Source organism: Dendropsophus ebraccatus, chromosome 3 (genome assembly GCF_027789765.1).
Source record: "Dendropsophus ebraccatus isolate aDenEbr1 chromosome 3, aDenEbr1.pat, whole genome shotgun sequence".
NCBI classification, from domain to species: Eukaryota; Metazoa; Chordata; class Amphibia; order Anura; family Hylidae; genus Dendropsophus; species Dendropsophus ebraccatus.
The window spans coordinates 81,530,240-81,552,313 of NC_091456.1; the positions used below are offsets into that span (position 1 = coordinate 81,530,240).

The following is a 22,074-nucleotide window of genomic DNA, read 5'->3' on the forward strand; positions in this document are numbered from 1 at the left end:
AAAGAAAGAAGAAATATAATACTGATTATAGTTGTCTAAACAGTGTTGGCCTTACAATAGCCTGACACCTTGACCCCAGTGTGGAGAGTCTGGGTTCATGTCCCCATAAACTATAATTTGTATGGCGTTCCCTCATGCTTCCAATAACAGTAGACTTAGGATACCCTGTTTTTAGGTTTGGTGTTGTTTCCAGAGGGTCACCATTTAGCAAATTTAATTTTCTAACAAAATGCTTTGTCCAAAGTCAATACAACCCCTTTAACTCACAATTGGATAGCACTATGCTTTGACTTTAGATTGTCAAATATGAGTTATCTCTCCCATTTCCTCTATAGACATGCTATGATGCTGTCACTGTGGGTGATCTGACCCATAGTCAGGATGAGACTTGTGGACATGCTATAGCCATCTGAAAAATTTAAAACCTGGCACCCACCCCAAATATCTAAAAATGGGCACCAATATACAAGAAGGACACAGCTGATCTGAAGTTGGTGCAAAGGAGGGTGACCAGGGTCATTAAGGGAATAAATGGGCTACAGTATCAAGACAGGTTATCACATTTGGGGCTATTCAGTTTAGAAAAAAGACGTCTTATAAGCGATTTGATCACATTGATATTTTTACTCCTAGGTCTGTAACTATGACAAGGGGGCATCCTCTATGTCTAGAGGAAGGAAGGTTTCGCCACCAGCACAGACGCAGGTTCTTTCATGTAAGAGCAGTGAGACTGTGGAACTCTCTGCCATATGATGTTTTCATGGCTGATTCCTTAAATAAGTTCAAGGGAGGCCTGGATAATGGGCACATATGATAGAATGTTGTTCCAGTGGTTTATTCTGATTGCCATTTGGAGGAATTTTTTTTCCGTGTGATGGGGCAACTGGCATCTGCCTATCTCTGGATCAACTCAGTAAAGTTTTTGTAGTTTGAACTTCAGGGACTCTTGTCTTTTTTCAACCTTAATAACTATGTTGCGATGTCCTTTAACAATAATGTCCTTTAACTATTATAGTATACAGTCTTTATACATTTTTGTATTGAAATTCAGCTCAGTGCAAGCCTGGAACATATTCTTCAAATGGTCTTGAAACCTGTGAGTCATGTCCACACGGTACTTACCAGTCTTCGATAGGAGCAAAGTTCTGCATCTCCTGCCCAAAGGGAATGTCAACAGTCAAAAGAGGAGCAGTGGACATCTCAGAATGTGGAGGTTTGTAGCAAACGTTAAAATATCAATATTAACAAACATTTGTCATATGTACAATGTATTTTATACAGGCAGAAATTGAATAAACAGTGCTTTATTTTGAAATATACATCATGTTAAACTACCTGAAAGTAACTGGATACCTAAGCGTTAAAAAAAAACCTATTGCGTTAGGTAAGACTAATATAGCATATACATGGGTTAAGAGGGTCCGTCATTAAGAGAGTGTCAGCCCCTGCTTGCAGTTACTTTTTTAGTCCTATGTGAAGTGTCCCACTACGGGTGTTTCTTCTTGTCTTTAAACACCCAGGTAAAACTAGTTCGTTCAGGTGTCACATAGTGACACAGTGATTTTAGCTGCATTCTTCGCTGCAGCCACTAGGTGTCTCAGTCCCTCTGTGAACAGCTGCAGTATATCTAAGAGGTTGTGCTATGTTTATGTGTATTGTTTTATTGAGCAGACACTCTACACTTCTTCTCTCCTCTCTTACACTTCCTGTTACACCACCCTATAAAAGGTAGGGATTTCCAGTTAGGTGGGCAGATGAGTCTTAGTCTTAGACCAGTTCAGTTCAGTGAGAGCCAACTAAGCTAAGATGCAGTGCTAAATACAAGAGGTGGGGTAACCGTTTTATAGGAGAGACACCCTTGACTACACTGAGGATCTTCACAGTCAGGACTGTCACTCCCTAAGGAAAAGGCAGAGGGACTGATTCCCAGTAAAGCAAAACAGCATTAAGCCAATATACTTTACTGACAGATGCTCGTCCACTTGGTGTTAGGCTTCACTGGGAGCTACACCTACAGACAAAGACCTAAGACTCGTACTACATATTAGGGTGGTCAGTGATGGGAGGCAGAAGGCAGTCAGATAACAGAGACTTATCTAAATGTGAGTATGAGATGTTCACTACAAGATTCAAGTCTCTTTCTTTACACACATCCCGGCCCCTACACCACTCTCTCTCTCCAGACAAGTCTTTACTTTCTATCCCATCACTATCTGCTCAAGTCCACTTCTGAAGTTCTTAAAGCCAAAGTATTTTTGCACTAGTACTTGTTACCAGAACTGTTCTCATATTTTCTATTTTACAGAAGTATTTTCAGTAAAGTTAAATACTGTTGAAATCGGGACTCTGTCACCTTTGTCGTCGCACCTGCACTCTCACCTACACCTCACAATAGCTCTACTTAAGGTCCGGGGCCTGCTTGTCCGGGGGTGGGTATTGCCACTTCTGCCTACAGTGACAAGTAGCCCCAAAACACCAGAGCCCACCAGCTGCAGACACCTGTCCCAGCACCCCAGGCCACGGCATATGCAGCCCTCTGGCACTCTCCCAGATTGCACAGATAGATCCCACAGTGCCCTCTTCATGTGAGGAGGATGTTGCCACCATGTAGCCGCATTCGCCTTACACCCATAAAGCTGCCCCTCAGGATAATGGTAAATATTTACTATTGACTCTATTTATTACTCTAAGGTTTCACAAAACCTTTGTAGTCGCATTTAAAACGTGGCTAAGACTTTGGAGAAAAGTATGGTTAAGATAACAATTTTCTCATCAGTTGCACATGAAAAGAGATGCTTACTAGCTCACAGTTTTATTCTATGTTCCCACACAATATTTTTGCTCAGTATTTTGCAACCAAAACCAGGAGTGGATTGAAAACACAGAATGACTTTGTTCACATACTGTTAAAATTTAGTGGATGACTTAATGGCAAATAATTGCTGTTATTCCAAATCATTGCCTTTGTTTTAAAAAAAACACAGCAATTATTTGCCAGTAAATGACGACCATCCACCAAATTCCAACAGTGTGTGAACATAGTCTTTCCGTGTTTTCAATCTATTTCTGGTTTTGGTTGCAAAATACTGAGCAAAAATACTGCGTGGGAACATAGCCTTAAAGGGGTTTCCCCCCATGTTACAAGTGATTTTATATTGTTAGTTACACCACTTGTTCATCTGTGAGGATCTGACCGCTAGAACCCCCACAATCCTCTGAGTTCGCTGCAAAGAAGGTAGCCAGTAGAACCTCTAAACATGGGGAAAGAAACTGAAGGCATATCTTGGTGGGTTTCCTATCTATCCTAATGTCACGGCTTATAGCTAGGATGTGGTACAACATTTAGATCAAAAGTGGCCAGGAGTGTTTCTATGCATTTAAAAAGCCAAGGAAATATCTCAGGAATGGTGGGGGTTCCATCAATCCTAATATCATAGCCATACGAGTAATATGCCATAACATAATGTGATGGCAATGCCATATACCTTAGACACTTACTGTATCTCAGAGCAATAAACATGAACATTTATACTAGAAGAGGATGCATGTTTATTGCCCTATCTATCCCCATCGTACCTATTATATATTTATCTATAACTAACATACAGTATATGTTAGTATCCTACCAATCAGCTAGTGGTATTATTTTTTCCATTTTCAATCGTGTTTTACTATCTTTCACATGTCATGCATTATATTGTTGTTATACTTGGGTTTAAATACATAAGGTATATATTGTTGTTATTTTAACTGTATCACAAATATTACTTTTAAATAGGTATTTTAAAATTACATGGGATATAGTATAAATAAATAAGCTAAAGAACATTAGATTTTGGCCTTCTGTCTACTTTCACTATTAGTTAGATGCACAACTGAAGGGCATTGCATTTGTCAGACAAATCTTCTCATTTCTGTGATTTATTGAATGTTGTTTATAAGCTATGCTTGTGCTTCCAAGTTTTAAACAATTCATTTTAACATCCTGTATTTACATTTAAGTTCCGTGCCATGCCGGTGAGTTTTCACGGTCTGGACTGGTGCCATGCTTTCCCTGTCCAAGGGACTACTATCAGCCGGAACCGGGGAAATCTTATTGCCTGTCATGTCCATTTTACGGAACAACGACTATGACTGGAGCCAGGTCGATAACAGACTGTTCAAGTAAGCTGCCTTTTGTGCTCATTGGAATTCTGAGTCAGTATTAGAAGAGCTTGTTAACCTGTTTTGTATGGAACTGAGCTTTATACATGGCATATAATTCTGCTACAAAGTAATATCAGCTCTTTAACTATATTACAGTAGATGGCTGTGAATGTATTGCTTTTCTGCCTATATATGACAGAACCTTTAGCTATCGTCATGTCAGTATATGACACAGAATTGTAGACTGTATCTCAAATGTTTTTGGGGATTATTGTATTATTATAGTATTATTATAGTAGTTACTATACACCAAAATAACAGATTTTTTTTTTCAGGAGATACTAATATGTATGTTAATTGCAAAACATAACTAGATTCTATAAAGCAAACTGTATTGGCAAATTACATCTCTTAGCTATGAGACAAATCCACATTTAAAGGAAGCCTACCAGATGTAAATTACACACAAACACACACACACAGACACACAATTGTCTAATTTCTTATACTGAGATACAAACAGAAGTTGAATGGAAGCTAAAAAATAGAAAAATAATTTTAATAAAGTTATATTACAAAGTAATATATAACTTTATTAAAGCTATTTCTCTTTAGCAAACAATTTTTTTTCAAGTCTCCAGAGTACCCATTTAATCTTTAATTTTGCGGATCGCTGTTTGTATAGCTATAAAAGCCTTTTTTGTTATCAGTATGTACCAATATAGAGGGCTCTCTAGAAGCAGGTGGTGTGTTACAAACACTGTCAAGACATATGATTTGTGCACCTGTATAAATTGTACGTCAACATTTATTGCTTGAATCTATATATCATATTGATAGTAGGTCATCGCTGTAAAAAACCTAGTAAGGTAAACCTAATAGTAGAAAGCAGTCTATATGCATAGGAAATACATAAAAATCACATATAAATGCCTAACTAGTATAAAGATAAAAATGGATAAAATCTATAAGATAAAATAAAAATTGTGTGTATATGGAGCCTAGTGAGGTTGCCTGCGCCGGGCCCAGCGCAGGCAGCTCACCTAGATGTATTTAGCAGTAGTCCCGAATCAAGAAGTCTGGCATAGGCTCGTATCGCTGGATGGCCGTTGGAATAATTATATTAGTGTCCTAGTGAGACAGCTTACTTTTCAGATCATACACTTTGGGTGAGATAAGGTGCTATAAATGACAAATGGTGGAATGTCCACCTCTCACCCTGCCGGCGGTAGCTCCCACGGTCCAATATAGTATTGTAGCGGCGGTCCAAGTCTCAGTCAGTGCGGCTTCTATGCAATCCGTGCAGTTGAGATCTGATTCAGCACAGTGGGTTGTCTCATGCTGTTTGCAGCATCCACATGCATGTGAGCGCGCGCTCTTGTTAACTGCCGCTTGGTTTGAATGTCCAGGCAGATACGGCTTGAGTTCGGGATATAATCAGTAAATGATAAAAAGGCTCTGTTATCCTTGGTTCTTGTACGCGTTTCAGGAGATCTACTCGCTCCTTTCCTCAGCAGAGAACTTGGATAACTCTGGTGCAGCCATGTCTGTTTGGACTTTATATCTGTTCCAAATCTAACAACAAGACCCGTAATGGATCGTTCCGGATGGTTTTGCCATGTTTTTCAGGTCAGAAGATAGAAGTGCTTAACTGGACCTATAAAGGGATGAGTGGCTCCCCATGTGTAGGTATATACATAAAGAGATTCGTTGTTGAGTCCCCTCTATGTTCCAACATGATCCTGTAGTGTCCATCTTTAGAATAGATGTGGGGTTATGCATGTTTTACATCTTCGGTGTGCAGATGTAGCTTCTCCCTTGTGTGAATTCTATATGTCTAGTTGTCCAATATGGCTTCTCTCCTGTGTGAGTTCACATTTCAAGATCGATTTGTGAAATGTGAACTCACACAGGAGAGAAGCCATATTGGACAACTAGACATATAGAATTCACACAAGGGAGAAGCTACATCTGCACACCGAAGATGTAAAACATGCATAACCCCACATCTATTCTAAAGATGGACACTACAGGATCATGTTGGAACATAGAGGGGACTCAACAACGAATCTCTTTATGTATATACCTACACATGGGGAGCCACTCATCCCTTTATAGGTCCAGTTAAGCACTTCTATCTTCTGACCTGAAAAACATGGCAAAACCATCCGGAACGATCCATTACGGGTCTTGTTGTTAGATTTGGAACAGATATAAAGTCCAAACAGACATGGCTGCACCAGAGTTATCCAAGTTCTCTGCTGAGGAAAGGAGCGAGTAGATCTCCTGAAACGCGTACAAGAACCAAGGATAACAGAGCCTTTTTATCATTTACTGATTATATCCCGAACTCAAGCCGTATCTGCCTGGACATTCAAACCAAGCGGCAGTTAACAAGAGCGCGCGCTCACATGCATGTGGATGCTGCAAACAGCATGAGACAACCCACTGTGCTGAATCAGATCTCAACTGCACGGATTGCATAGAAGCCGCACTGACTGAGACTTGGACCGCCGCTACAATACTATATTGGACCGTGGGAGCTACCGCCGGCAGGGTGAGAGGTGGACATTCCACCATTTGTCATTTATAGCACCTTATCTCACCCAAAGTGTATGATCTGAAAAGTAAGCTGTCTCACTAGGACACTAATATAATTATTCCAACGGCCATCCAGCGATACGAGCCTATGCCAGACTTCTTGATTCGGGACTACTGCTAAATACATCTAGGTGAGCTGCCTGCGCTGGGCCCGGCGCAGGCAACCTCACTAGGCTCCATATACACACAATTTTTATTTTATCTTATAGATTTTATCCATTTTTATCTTTATACTAGTTAGGCATTTATATGTGATTTTTATGTATTTCCTATGCATATAGACTGCTTTCTACTATTAGGTTTACCTTACTAGGTTTTTTACAGCGATGACCTACTATCAATATGATATATAGATTCAAGCAATAAATGTTGACGTACAATTTATACAGGTGCACAAATCATATGTCTTGACAGTGTTTGTAACACACCACCTGCTTCTAGAGAGCCCTCTATATTGGTACATACTCATTTATTCATTTATATCCTGTGAGCGCTGGGAATAGTGGTGCACTCGAAGGGGGTGGACTCCATTCGTAGGGGTTAGGTGTAGCAGACCTTTACTATTTTTTGTTTCACTTTTTTGTTATCAGCTGTAGAGTCAAACTGGTGGTGCTGAGTTGCAGCAGCACACCTCCTTCATCTCCCTCCCAACCTACTTTTACTGATTGACATACAGGACTGGAAGCTGAGCCCTGTAACCAAATATGCAGAGCAGGGTAGGGAGAAGGAGGCACGCTCCTGCAACTCAGCACCACCAGTTTGACTCTTCAGCTGCTAACAAAAAGAGGGATTTTATACCTTTACAAATGGTGATCAGCAAACATCAAGGTATGGTTAATGTTATCCCCCCAGCACTTATTTGTGTATAAATGCAGATGTACAGAACTGACAGGCTGACTTTAAATGCTGTACTCTACTTTAGAAACAATGCTTATTGTTGCCTTATTGTTTCTTGCTTCTACAAATTATCCCACACAACTGTTTTATTTCACTACATGGGAGTAAAGTGGCCAGAATGCAGTGACAGATAAACATATGTTTATTCACTGAGCCCTTTAGTGATATACATAAACTTGAATATATTATCCAAACAGGGAGTTGCAAACCATCAGTGTGTCTGTAGAGGAAACCCGCTAGCTATTATAATCCTGTGATCAGAGTGGCATTGGCACTAAGCAGGCAGTCTTCTTTTTTTTTTTTTTTTTTTTTACACATTATTGAGTATTTTAATTTTCAAATAAAACATAAAGGGGCAAATTTATCAAACATGGTGTAAAGTGAAACTGGCTCAGTTGCTCCTAGCAACCAATCAGATTCCACCTTCCATTTTCCAAAGAGTCTGTGAGGAATGAAAAGTGGAATCTGTTTGATAAATCTCCCCCAAAAACTATACACATGTAACAATAAAACTTGGTCAAGGGCTAGAAAGTCAGTATATAAACTTACAGTAGTAAAATCCCTGAATTCAGCTTTCTGAGGCGAGTAGGCCATTTTATTTCTGCATTGTGAGAAAGGAGGGAGTAGAGTAATATGAGCCTCCAATCTGGTAAATAAAGTAACGGTGACTGGGGTGCAGCTCAGATGTTTGGTCAGATTTAGGGTGGTGGAGACCCTAGGAAAACTAATAAGCAATCTGGTGCATAAAGATCTCTGTTGTCCACAATTATATGGAGATGGTGTAGTGCTGCACTATGCTGAAGAACACAGGTACAATTACAATTTGTGCTCACCCTGGTACTCCAGGTACAAATTTTAAGATTGCTCCCCAGATACTTGATACTACCTGGGATGGCTTTTTATAGAGATCCCTACTTTCTCTTAAAGGAAACTGTCAGCTGCAAATCACATTTCAAACTGCTGACACTGTTAGATAACTGTTAGATCAAGGAGACACATGGGTCCCTTCATATACCCATTTGTTCTTCCAAAACGTATAAAATCATTTTTTTCTATAGTATGAAGAGGCGTTCCTGAGCCACTGATCAGCTGGAAGCTGTAACACCTTCTTACTCCTCCCTCTCAACCTAATCCCTCTTGGGATTTAGCCCCCACGTCTAGCAGGGAAGAGAGAGAAAGGAGGTGTTAGAGTTTACAGCATCAGAAAAGCCCCTTTGACTCTTCGTACCAGACTCCTTGTTATCTTCACCAATTGTAGAAAAGATGTAAACTATAAATAATGTAGCAAGTGGCCTAAAATAAAAATGTAAAATATTTGAACCTTTCCATTAAACTGTATCTTCACTGGTATCATCAATGTAAAATATGCAATGGCTGGAGCTTGTCTGCATCCAGGAAAATCATTCCATATAAGAATAGACTATACAATTAAAAATAGGCCTATAGCTGTCATCAGAGAATGTATATATTTGTTTTGATGCGGAAATTGCTTTTACATACCATAGATTTTATAGCCATGGAAAAAGGCTTTTCAGAACCATGTTTTGCAATGTTTATTATTTGCTTCATTAGTTTGCTTGCCTAGCTATAAGAGTGGTGACTGACATGACTGGTATTTGGGAGAAGGCAATATGGCTGCCAGTTCCAGCACCTCGGGTTTAGTGTTTTGACTATTAAACGTGTGTTTCTAAGAGAAAGCTATATGTAACCATAGTATAGCAAAAGAGCTGTCTGGCAATAATGTAGCCGCTTAGTGAACAGCACCCTTTGCCATAGCTAAAAGGGAGAGTTGGTATTTGCTTTAATCACAGATGTTATAAGTAATCACAAGATTGATAACATGTGTTTCTTATAATGTTATTTTGTAGGTTTTGGCTCCAGCTTCTCGGCAGCAGAGGAAAGCGTAATGATTCCCATTTCTCCTCAAAATGTCAACAGCAAATACAAAGTCAGCAGTCAGGCAAGGATACGATTTGTTTCATTGTGCTACCTCTAATGGCCTAGTCATAAAGTCAGATAAAGGAAGTCTATTGAATACATTAGCAAAGCTAAGCAACTAATGCATAATGTTAATGTAACTGTAACCTATTTACCTGAATCAATGCTTTAATATTAAAGTCAAAGCTTCCAGATTTAATTCCAGTGATAAGTAGTGCGGAGCTCAATAAAACAATAGTCTACTGCCTTACAGAGAATGTGTTCAAGCACATTCTACATGATGTACGTGCACTATATGTGACAAGAAGCAATAACCTAGAAAAGCTAAGGTATAATTTCACAAGATTGAAATATAAAGAATGCTCTTAAGCTAAACATAATACAAAAATAGGTCCTGGATTCACACAAAAAACAATTTCTCCTCTATTACAAAAAATTATTAACTATTGAATTAACAGCATGCTGAGGGCTCCGGGTTGTATTTTCTTGACTACAGAAGGAAACAGTAGGTTAGATATAGATATTAAAATAATGCTGTATCCTGTATAACGTCTTGTTCACACTATGTAACCCCCTCCCGCCACTGCACTATAAATTTACGTTGCTGCAGCCTATGCCTGGTGCTGCAGCGACGTAAATTTACTGCAGAGGATGACACAGGCGTAGGAGCTATCACTGATAGCCGGGGACCCGCCGCAACTCTCAGCACCGGAGCCGCGCTCCGGTGCTGAGAGTTAAACCTATAGAGTTAAACCTATAGTCAGCACGACCGCAGTATTTATAGGGCTCCGGAGAGACAATTCTCTCTCTACTGAGGGAGAATTGTCTCTCCGGTGTCCATCGGGACTTTTGGAACTGATAGCAGAGCCCCGATGGTAGCCTCCGGCTTCCGGTTTTTATCTACGGAGGCCGGCAGGGGGAGGGAGGACAGAATATGTGCCGGGCGCGCGCCTGTGAGCTCTGCCGCCTCCCCTCTCTCCCCTGCCTCTGTTATAAGATAGTAACAGGGGACATCGGAGAGGCGGCAGAGCTAGGGGACATCAGCTTATGGGATCTTTATGATCCCATAAGCTGATGTAAAATCACGACCTGGGCATTGAGGCATCAATCATCCCAGGTCGTGAAAGGGTTATCCATGGCTGATTTGCCGATTTGCACACAGCCGTGATTAATACTTAACTTACATTGTGCTGCAGCTAGAGGGAATCCCGGCCAGAGTGTATACACATTCTGACATGTCAGTTTTCTGCGGCCACTATTAATTGAATAGTGTCCGCAGAGAATCTGTCAGTTCACACAATGGAGCCCTATTGTGTGCAGCACGGAATTTGAATGCGGACGCACACTGATGCGCCCGCAGCTGAATTCAGGCGAAGTAAAGATCATCTGGTCGGTACTGCAGTACTTGCCAGGATGATCTTCTCTGACACCGGCGGTTCTGTTACACGGCCAGATCACACAACAGCCAACGTCTTACACTATGTAAACATGGTCTAACTATGAATGTATTCATGTAAATCCATGCTTACCATACAAAGAGTACAGCATACATTAGATAGTCCATCACTAGGTATCTCTGCAAATTACTATGTCTCTAGTAACAGACAGACCAGGACATAACAAAGGAAGTGAGGGTGAGGCTTGGAGTTAGCTTGTGCTAGGAGTAAAGCAATCCTGGGCTGTGGACCTTAAATCCGTGAGCTTAGGTGATTGGTGTAAGCCATTACTAATTTGAAAATGGTCATCCAGACACTTCTATATTAAAGGGGTAGTGCGGCGCTAAACAATTATTCACAAAATAACACACATTACAAAGTTATACAACTTTGTAATGTATGTTATGTATGTGAATGGCCCCCTTCCCCGTGTTTCCCCCACCCACGCCAGACCCGGAAGTGTGATGCACTATACTCACCTGATTCGTGTCGACCGCCATCTTGGGACAATGATGTAATCTTCGGCACAGTTATGCTCAGCCGATCGCGGCTGAACAGCTGATGACGTGGCAGAGGGGGGCCGGCACGAGGGACGGATGGAGCGGTTCGGCTGGCCTCCCGAAGATGACATCATTGTCCCAAGATGGCGGACGGGGTCGACACGAATCAGGTGAGTATAGTGCATCACACTTCCGGGTCTGGCGTTGGTGGGGGGAAACACGGGAAAGGGGGCCATTCACATACATAACATACATTACAAAGCTATATAACTTTGTAATGTGTGTTATTTTGTGAATAATTGTTCAGCGCCGCACTACCCTTTAACTGTTAACTTTACACTAAACTGCAACACAAAATTAAAGCGACTCTGTACCCACAATCTGACCCCCCCAAACCGCTTGTACCTTCAGATAGCTGCCTTTAATCCAAGATCTGTCCTGGGGTCCATTTGGCAGGTGATGCAGTTATTGTCCTAAAAACAACTTTTGAACTTGCAGCCCCGTGCCCAACAGCTGGGGCTTGGTGTATTTGTGCCCTAACTTTGTACCACCCCTCTGTCCATCCTCCCCACCCTCTTCATCATTAGGAATACCACTGGAACATTTTCTCCTGTCTAAACATTGCACAGGTGCCTTAACAATCCAGCCCATGTTCAGTATTCACACAGATGATGAATAGGAGACAATCTGCCTGGAGCATTCCTAATGATGAGGAGGGCGGGGAGGAAGCACAGAGAGGATGTGCTAGCCTAATGCATACACAATCTAGGCCACGGCCGTTGGGCATGGGGCTGCAAGTTTAAAAGTAGTTTTTTAGGACAATAACTGTATCACCTGCCGCACAAACCCGAGGAAAGATCTTGGATTTAAAGCAGCTATCTGAAGGTACAAGCATTTTGGAGGGGGGGTCAGATTGTGGGTACAGAGTCGCTTTAAATAATAAGTCAGTCCCCACCAGTACACAGACACACAGGGTTTATGTAGAGAGGTGTGCGTCTCTACATAAACCCTGTGTGTCTGTGAATCCGGAGCTCCCCGTGCACCACCACTGAAATCTCCAGCGAGCTGGTGTAAACAGTTATAAATGCGGTACACATAGACGCCACATCCCCCTTGCATGCAACCTTGCCTACTGCTCCACTCTCTCACTGCTGGCAATTTGCTGTCTGTGGCCCCCGAGCTGCTTCATAATCCCCCCCCCCCCCCAATGTGTCATTAGATACATTATACAAATGGCTGGTAATGTAAGTTCAGAAGGTCAGGTCACAACCATAATTTACTAAATATAACATAGGTGGAAAGGAAAGAGTATGCTTGCTTGAAAGATCTTTATGAATAGAAAGCCACTGGCACCACCACATCAGAATATGAAGGCAAGGGTTTTAGGGTGAATATAGCATATAATGAAGTATCGATCATTGGTTGATGCTCACTTTAAAAGTTCAGATACAATGCAAGATTCAATCATGTAGAAATGAGAAAGTGCACTCACCATATAATGTGATCTTCTTTTATTCATTTGTGCAAAAAAGGAGTTACAGCTGTTTCACTTGCATGCATACTTCATCAGACATGATAAAGCGCGAATGCGCGTGAAACGGCTGTAACTCCTTTTGCTTGTGCTTTCCCAAGATGTTGTTTAATCTTGACTCTGTACACACCAGTTTGATTGTTCTTACTATTGGTATAGTGAAGTTAGAATAGATTATTTGCAGAAAAAAGAAAGGCATATGCATTCTGTGAAGGATCACCCTAAAAAAAAATATTTTCTCACAAATGTTATAAGCAAGTTGCTGTGGAATGTTCTGAAGTAAAGTTTAGATATTTGGCAAAAGTTTGGCATAGTAATCAGAGATGAGTGCAACTTAAAGGTGTTGTCTGGCACAAAATTATATTTTACTATACTGCCGGGGCTGTGGGGGAGATGTCAGGGACATTTATCTACCTTTCCCAATCATCTCAATTTCAGAATATTCAGTGATGCACCATTCCAGTTGAAAATGGAAGCTTAGTATAAACTCTATGGGGGACATTTATTAAGGCCAGTGTTTTTTGCACTGGGCTTAAAAATGTCCCCACCCCGAGGTTCACTGGATTTATGTAGAGACACAATGCCTCTACATACATTCTGTGCGCACCAATGTTTTCTTAACATTTTTCCACCAGAAAAATGTTAATTGCGGTGTACGCAGGTGTACGCCCTCCTAATGCAAGCGGCACAGAGAGCCCACTTGCACTTAAATTATTCGCAAAACAGGTGATTCCGGATAGATTCCGGATAGAACTATATTATGTGGAGACTGCATGAGGGGAGGGGGGTATATTATGTGGGGGCTTAACAGGGGGGCTTATATGGTAAGCCCCTGGATGATGTAGCGGTGGGATGGCCAGTCATTTGCTATCTTCATATCTTCATATTACACTGCTGCTCATATACAGTCATCCAGCATTCAGGAAGAGAACAGCACAGATCTCTCTCACACAATGGACTCTTCCAGCTCAGAAACAAACTGCCAAATAGTGACTGACAACTTTTCCTTGACCACCCTTATCTAATAGGGTCAGTGTCCTATCAGAAAGTTGCTCATAATATAAATTGATGTGCAAAAATCATATCAATTCTCAATTCTAAATTGTTCTAAGATTTTTTTTTTTTAAAGCTGGAGTTGGTACATTTTTTCCAACTCCGACTCCAGCCAAAACTAGCTCCGACTCCGACTCCACAGCCCTGATTGTTAGCAGTATTTCTGTGTATGGTGAATATTTAGTTAGAAACATAGAAGATTGTCAGTAGGAAAAGACCACCTGCTCCTTCTAGTCTAGTTGTAAGTTGTTCAGGACATTGAGGCTAAACACTGGCTGCATCCACTGCACACACAGGAGAAGCTGCTTTATATTTTTCCTCATTCCCTCAGAAGTCGCCCCCAGGATCATGTAGGACATTAGGGAGATGCTGCTGAGCTAGTGTGATAAATAACTCCCCTGGTATATGACCGGCCATTTATGAAGGAGCAGGAGTCGAAGTCGGAGTTGGAGTCGGAGCTGCGGCTTACCGACTCCACAGCCCTGATTACAGTAGGAGACGTGAGATTTTGCATAATCCACTGCACGGAAAATTACCAAAAGGCACCATGCTTACTAGGGGACTACCAACTACAGCCCCTTAGGTAGGGCCCAGGAGCTGACAGATTCCCTTTAAAATTGTCCATTTCACAAACAGCTAAAGAGTCACAGTGAAAGTAGCAGCACCATCCTGTATATCAATCAGTCACGGCAGGAAGGGGCAGGGAATACTGCAGCTTGGTCACTTCTCTTGCAGAGTCTGTTAATACTTATTTCATCCATCCAGTACCACAATAGAGATCTGCCTGATTAGGCAGATTGCTCTGATAATATTAGTGTATCAGTGTATGTACACAAATGTTGCCCGCATCCCTGTATAGCTACAATTTGGGGGTTATACTGTTTAACACTATGGAGCTGTATCACACTGCATACTTTACAGTGTAGTTTCTAATCTCCTTGGAGCTTTGAATAAATAATTCATACATTGTAGCCTGAGATACTATGAAAATATTAAATCTGTATTTTTGAGATGATTAATTCAACATAAACCTTGCAAGGATCCTATTTAGAAAATGTCTAAGTATATTGTTTCTACTGTTACAACAGAGGTAAACATGCATGACTGCACTTAGCAAATTAGGTTTTTCGTGCAGGTATCTGGTTTATACAGAAATAGTGCAGCAACAGGGTAAGAAGAGATGTTAGTTATGAGAAATGGTTCTTCATAGCGGGTTCTCTACCACTGGGGAATAGCAAGTAGGAAATAGGATTCAAATCTGAAGCCTTGTGTGGATAATACAGCACTCCATCCTGGCTGCAATATTGCTTTTTTATGTTAATTCCATTGTGATACGTTTTAATACATATTTTTTCATGGTTATTTCCTTTTAATGTTTTTTAATATAACATTGTTTTTATTATGTTCCTTTTTTAATATATATTTCCAATAGTCATTTGTTTTACTTGACAGGTTTTTCATGAGTGCTTTTTAAATCCTTGCCAGAATAGTGGAACCTGTAAACAGGTTGGAAGTGGATATACTTGCACGTGTCTCAAGGGCTACACAGGTAATTAAGTATAGTGTTGGCCATTTAATACTGAAGATGATTTCTTTACAAGGTCCCAACTTTAAACTATCTTACATTCACAGGTTGCTATACTTGGAGAGTTGAGACAGTTTTAGAAGTGGGAAATTTTATGTGGAAAATTATATTACTAAGCTGAGATGTTTATTGTGTTAATTACAACATGATGCATAAAATACACATCAAATACTTACACTAATCTGCCTTAGAAAAAATGGATACAGCCATAGGCCATAGGCGGTATCCATGTATTCCAGCCACCACTAATCAAATGCTGCATGCTCGGGTTCGGACATACCTGAGCATGCTCGAGTTTCGCTCGTCTCTAGTGGTAGCTTGATTACCAAATATTTTGCATGATTAAATTATTATATAGAACCTTGAAGAACAAAATAAAATAAATTGTTAAAGGATACCTGTCAGCACATTCATGCTACCTTAACCATGAGAATTACCATGTATTAGGTTTACAAACAGGACCAACACAAGGTCCCTGCTGGTAACTTGGAGATAAGAATAGTTGACTCCACACAGTTCCAAATGAGCCTCCATCTATGCCTATGTGACTTATTTTAAATACCTCGATCCTATCCTCCAACTTTCCAAAACATGTTCCTTCCCATAAGATGTTAAGTGAGCATTAAAACACAGTATAAAGCACAGTAAAGCTGGGTTCACACTACGTATATTTCAGTCAGTATTGTGGTCCTCATATTGCAACCAAAACCAGGAGTGGATTGAAAACACAGAAAGGCTCTGTCCACACAATGTTGAAATTGAGTGGATGGCCGCCATATAACAGTAAATAACGGCCATTATTTCAATACAACAGCCGTTGTTTTAAAATAACAGCAAATATTTGCCATTAAATGGCGGCCATCCACTCAATTTCATCATTGTGTGAACAGAGCCTTTCTGTGTTTTCAATCCACTCCTGGTTTTGGTTGCAATATGAGGGCCACAATACTGACTGAAATATACGTAGTGTGAACCCAGCCTTAGTAAAAGTGTTAAAATAAACCAAACACTACTTAAGAGTTTACTTACGAACATTTAGGACACATATACAGAATATGCATTTCATAAATGGCCCTGACAAGATCTTTTAATGTGTTTGAACCAATGCAACTTACTCCACTGTATTACTCCACCATACACCATTAAATGTTACTCATGTCATGGCAACACATCATACCCTGACACGTAACCAAATTTCCTGCTCATTTTGTACATTGCTTCAAAAATGTTATAGTAAACAGGTCTTATTTCAAAGGGATCTATGAGCAGATTAGGACATTCTAGTCTGCTGCTATAGAGGACATGAGGCAGTCACTTTTAAAAAGGAGCTCCAGTCTGCTGTTTCTATTAAATAAATGTACAGAAATATGCTAATGAGGCCCCAATTATTACTTAGGCCGCCCCTTGAAGAGTTGGCCACCATATTAAAAGCCCTGTCTTGTTCCCTATTAGGCTCTGTCAGCAGCTTAGGGTGCATTAACCTGATGATAGATTTTGTTTAAAGTTTATGTGTATCTCTGTTCATATTTATCTGGATTTAGGTTCCCTGAGTGTTAGGTTCCCTGAGTGCTACAGCTTTGTTTTAATGGTGTCCAGATCTCTGAGCTATACTGTTGCATTCACTAAATTAGTGGCACTCTCATACCTTTGGTGTCCTCTCCTATTGGGAGAACAAATACTAAATGGAGACATGCCTCCACCAGGTTCGCTCTATATAAGGATATAGGCATTATGGAAACAGTTGATTTGCATGCATGTGATCACCTCACCTGGTGGATTTGTCATTAGTCACCTTGCACTTGATTCCTGACTGACAGGTTTTTACTGCCAGTCAGATTTGGTTCTGGAGGAGGGGCTGGCGTCCCTGCTCCAATCTCTTTTTGGGGACAGGACTTCAGCCCCTATGTAACTACTACCCACACCATGTTCTAGTTGCCTGCTATCGCCTTCATTTGGAGGGACTAAGCTAGATATCTCTTGCCATCCTATTTACTTTGTCTGATACCTTGTTACTAGACCTTGGCTCTCGTTCTCCTGACTATCCTTCTGACCACTGACTTTGTACTTCATAGCCTGATAGTTATTGACCTGGCTTGCTGACCCCTCAATTATTGTATATTTCGTTTGTCTTGTCTGTGTCTTATATTTGCACTGTATTCAGAGCAGTTGCAGTCTTCAGGTTGGGGCTGGCCTGTTAAGGAGTAGGGTTGCCCAAAAGTAAGGGACAGTTTGGTGGGAGCAGTGCCAGGGCTTCACCTAGTCTGTGTATTCTGTATGTCCCTGACCTTTACTCACAGGACCTCCATTCTCCCAATAGGTGAAGCCACTAGAGGTAGGATACCCACTTATGGTACATTTACATCATATCTAAGATTGGAAAGCCCCTGTAAAAGGCTGCAAAATGCCATTGAGTTTCTCTGCTTTGCATCATCTAAATGACCCCAGTTATAGCACTTGGCCCTATAGTAAAGCCTTCTCAAAGAAGAAACAAGTTGACAAGCCATATCTAAAACTGTTTTGGTAAATTGTGGTGATCATTGTCGTCAGAATGAACATTATTCTTTTAAATACATTGTTATGTGAGCAACAGATGGTGAAAAGAAATTTTAGTCATGTCACCGTTAGTAGTCTGCCTCCAGAGATGATAGTTGGCAGATTTATTATATGCTCATAATAAAATACCGTAATACCCTCTTTCTCTTAACTTTTCCTACCTCCATTTACATCTATTGTCATTAAAATAAATGATACTTAACAACTGCTAAAATTAAAATGGGCCAGGGCTAAATAACTTGTGGAGCATTTATTGTTAAGTTTCCTACAAATGAGTATTGTCCCCTGGCTGCCAAGTGAAGTTTATATTTAGCCAGAATTAAACAGAATTAAACATTTGTTTGGAACATTTACTTGGATATTTGTAAGTATGCGCTCTCTTATAGCAGCATAATATGCGCCTGCTTTAGTAATTTACTAATCTGCTTTCAGGTACAAAGTGTGAAATTAACATTGATGACTGCAAATCCATGCCATGCAGGAACAACGGAATTTGTAATGATGGTGTTGGAAGATTTGAATGCCATTGTCCCGCTGGATTCCGAGGTAACAGAGAACAGCTGCAACAAAAGCAGATTAGTATTAGTATTAGCTGATTTTTTGCTATATGAAGAATTAGTATTCACTGGATGTATATCATAAGAACCCATGGGAGAAAACATTTTTGACTAACAAGATATGTACATAGGCTGTACAGTTACGGAAATACTGCTTAAAGGGGGGGGGGGGGGGTTATGGGAGCAGAGAAACAGGACGTTCTGAGCATATACTGCAAAGACTACTGAGAAATGTAATACGATAGCGGTGCAGGGAAAGAGGAACAGCAAGGAGCTGGGAGAAAACTGCATCAGAGGGGCTGAACTACTATGAAATCAAATGAAGAGTGTCAAGTGGGCGTGGCTGTATCAGTACAGTAGTGCAAAGATAGCCCTATCAAAATCAAAATCTCAGGCAGGCAGGGGGTGGGTGGGGATGGTAACATAATAATAATTAAAAAAGCATACTTACCCATCCAAACTCTCACCCACCGCTGTCAGCCGTGTAACCATCTCTTCCAGCTGCAACGTCACAGCCTGGCTGAGGGATTGCTCACTCAGCCACTCAGTGACTGCAGCTGTGTCCCGCCCCAGTCACTGATAGAGTGAGCCGGCAGTCCTTTAATGGGGTACATGACATTGCAGCTCTGGGACACAGGCAGCTTGCAGAAATCAGTCAGGAAAGTCAGTGCTGCAGGGGCATGAGGATGGGTAAGCATGCTTTCTTTATTATGAAGCCTTCAGCCAAGCATTTGTGGCATACAGTATCTACAGTAATGTAACAAAAAAATAGTTTGCAATGGGTAAACCCCTCTAAGGAACAACCATACTATTTTATAGGTTTAGACTTCACATTGGTATATTAAAGGGGTAGTTCAGAAAAAAACATGTTTTCTTTCAAATCAACTGTCACCAGAAATTGCCAGATTTTTACTTTTATCAGCTGCTGTATGTCCTGCAGGAAGTGGTGTATTTTTTCCAGTCTGACACTGTGCTCTCTGCCACCACCTTTGTCCATGACAGAAACTGTCTAGGGCAGGAGAAGTTTTCTATGGGGATTTGCTATTTCTCTGGAAAGTTCCTGTAACGGACAAAGGTGACAGCTAATCTATAACACCTACATGGCAAAAAGAACCCACAATGACTAGAGTCACACAAATGTATTAGAAAATTATTAACAAAACTTAATTTATTCTATCACAAAGAACAACACTAAAAACAAGAACTGGGAGGTGGGAGACCCCACTACTTGGACATGTAATGGTATAAAGTGCATGTAAAAAAAAACATTGAGTAAACCTGTCAGTTTAATTGCATATGTAAACAATAATAAATAATATATAAATAAAATAATTGTTTATTTGTATAGCACACAGATTCTGCAGCGCTTCACCTATCTGTATGGGTTTTTTTTGTTTTTTTTTGGGTGTGCGAGGAAACCCACGCAAACTCGGAGAGAACATACAAACTCTTTGCAGATGTTGCCCTTGGTGAGATTTCAACCCAGGACTCCAGCGCAGCAAGGCTCCAGTGCTAACCACTGAACCACCGTGCTGCCCCAGTGCAAGTGCTGCTACACAAAATGCTGTAGTATGCTGAACAGAATAAATCCAAAGTGGCAGTATAGTACCACACATGCAATATTGCACATAAGAGTAAGAGTCCCAGTCCGCTGGCCTACCACCTCACTCCAATGCCGTTTCGCTGCCGCTTCGTCAGGGTGTCAAAGGTGCCAGCTAAGAGCACTGTGTCGGACTGGAAAGAATACACCACTTCCGGCAGGACATACAGCAGCTAAGTACTGGAAGACTTGAGATATTTTAATAGAAGTTAATTACAAATTTCTGGCACCAGTTGATTTGAAAGAAAAATGTTTTTGCTTAACTACCCCTTTAATAAACTAAAACCTTTAAATATACTGTATTCTGCATTAGTCACTCATTACAAGTCATCAAGTACTAAACTTGAAATACTATTTCACTAATAATTGTGCTGAAATAATATATTTATCTTATTCTCCCTTAAAGGTTCTTTATGTGAAGAAAATGTTAATGAATGTGCTTCTAGTCCATGTAAAAACGAGGGCACATGCATTGACAGCATAAACACGTATCACTGCCGATGTGCTAATGGATTTCTCGGTATGTTTCGAAATGTTTTTCATGCAATAAAAACTACAGTCAATTAGTTATCTACATTGCAAGTTCACCGCAAGCAGAAACATTAGAAATGGTTGAATAGAGCACTGAAACAAAATTATGTGAATATGCTTGTATTAATCATTGTAGTAATAACTATTGCTATGATCACTTTTCCCACTGACATCAATCAAGTTTTTCATTGTGCAGTCAGCATAAGACAAAGTGCTCATACACAATACTGTATTATGGCTCAATAGAACCTCTGAGATGGGCTATAGTTTTTTGGTTCTGTGACAGTTTTTCCAACATGCAGCATGCTGAGTGTTTAGTTTTTTTTCTGCAAACTGTGGTGTTTCTCTCCTAAAGAGTTCTATGGAATATTTTTTCTTTCTCAAAAACCCAAAGAAAAAAAAAGCCTTTCACACCTAAAGTAAAAAAAAAAGCCAAGAACATCTTTAGCACTTTCTGTCGTTGTTTGGGAGGCAAGAAAAAGACACAAAAAAGCTGTATGTGGGGGCACCCTAAGGCTGGGTTCACACACAGTATACTTCAGGCAGTATTTGGTCCTCAAGTCAGGTCCTCATAGCAACCAAAACCAGGAGTGGATTGAAAACACAGAAAGGCTCTGTTCACATAATGTTGAAATTGAGTGGATGGCCGTCATATAACGGTAAATAACGGCCATTATTTCAATATAACAGCCGTTGTTTTAAAATAAGAGCAAAAATTTGCCATTAAATGACGGCCATCCACTCAATTACAACATTATGTGAACAGAGCCTTTCTGTGTTTTCAATCCACTCCTGGTTTTGGTTGCTATACAGCCTCACAAATACAGCCTCAAATATACATAGTGTGAACCCAGCCTAAAAGCGTATAATAATTACATATGGTAACAGTCTCCAGAAACATTTAATCTAAAATTGGAATAAGCTTTTATTATGGACAAAAATTCCCTTTTATTCTGCTCTCAAAAACTTTACAAAAATTGGTATGTCCTAATGGAAAGGCGCTTACATGGCCCAACAGGTTTACTACAATGTAAACCAAAAAATGGGATAAGTTTGCCCGAAATCTATGACAGCTTATAGATGGCGTACATTTGACAGTGTGGTACATGGACTGTGCCACTTTATTTCACCTACTAATAAAGTTGG

At 40.4% G+C, this 22,074-nt stretch overlaps 1 protein-coding gene across 3 annotated transcripts in view; it reads left to right on the top strand.

Moving 5' to 3' along the window:
- Positions 1 to 22,074, top strand: part of SVEP1 (sushi, von Willebrand factor type A, EGF and pentraxin domain containing 1) — a 280,520-nt gene that overhangs the window by 150,442 nt on the left and 108,004 nt on the right. For all 3 annotated transcript variants that reach the window (XM_069962108.1, XM_069962109.1, XM_069962110.1), the window contains exons 18-23: positions 1,052 to 1,213; positions 4,003 to 4,164; positions 9,513 to 9,604; positions 15,555 to 15,651; positions 18,673 to 18,786; positions 20,804 to 20,917. In XM_069962108.1, the coding sequence (XP_069818209.1) occupies positions 1,052 to 1,213; positions 4,003 to 4,164; positions 9,513 to 9,604; positions 15,555 to 15,651; positions 18,673 to 18,786; positions 20,804 to 20,917 (741 nt within the window). The remainder of the gene's footprint in view (positions 1 to 1,051; positions 1,214 to 4,002; positions 4,165 to 9,512; positions 9,605 to 15,554; positions 15,652 to 18,672; positions 18,787 to 20,803; positions 20,918 to 22,074) is intronic.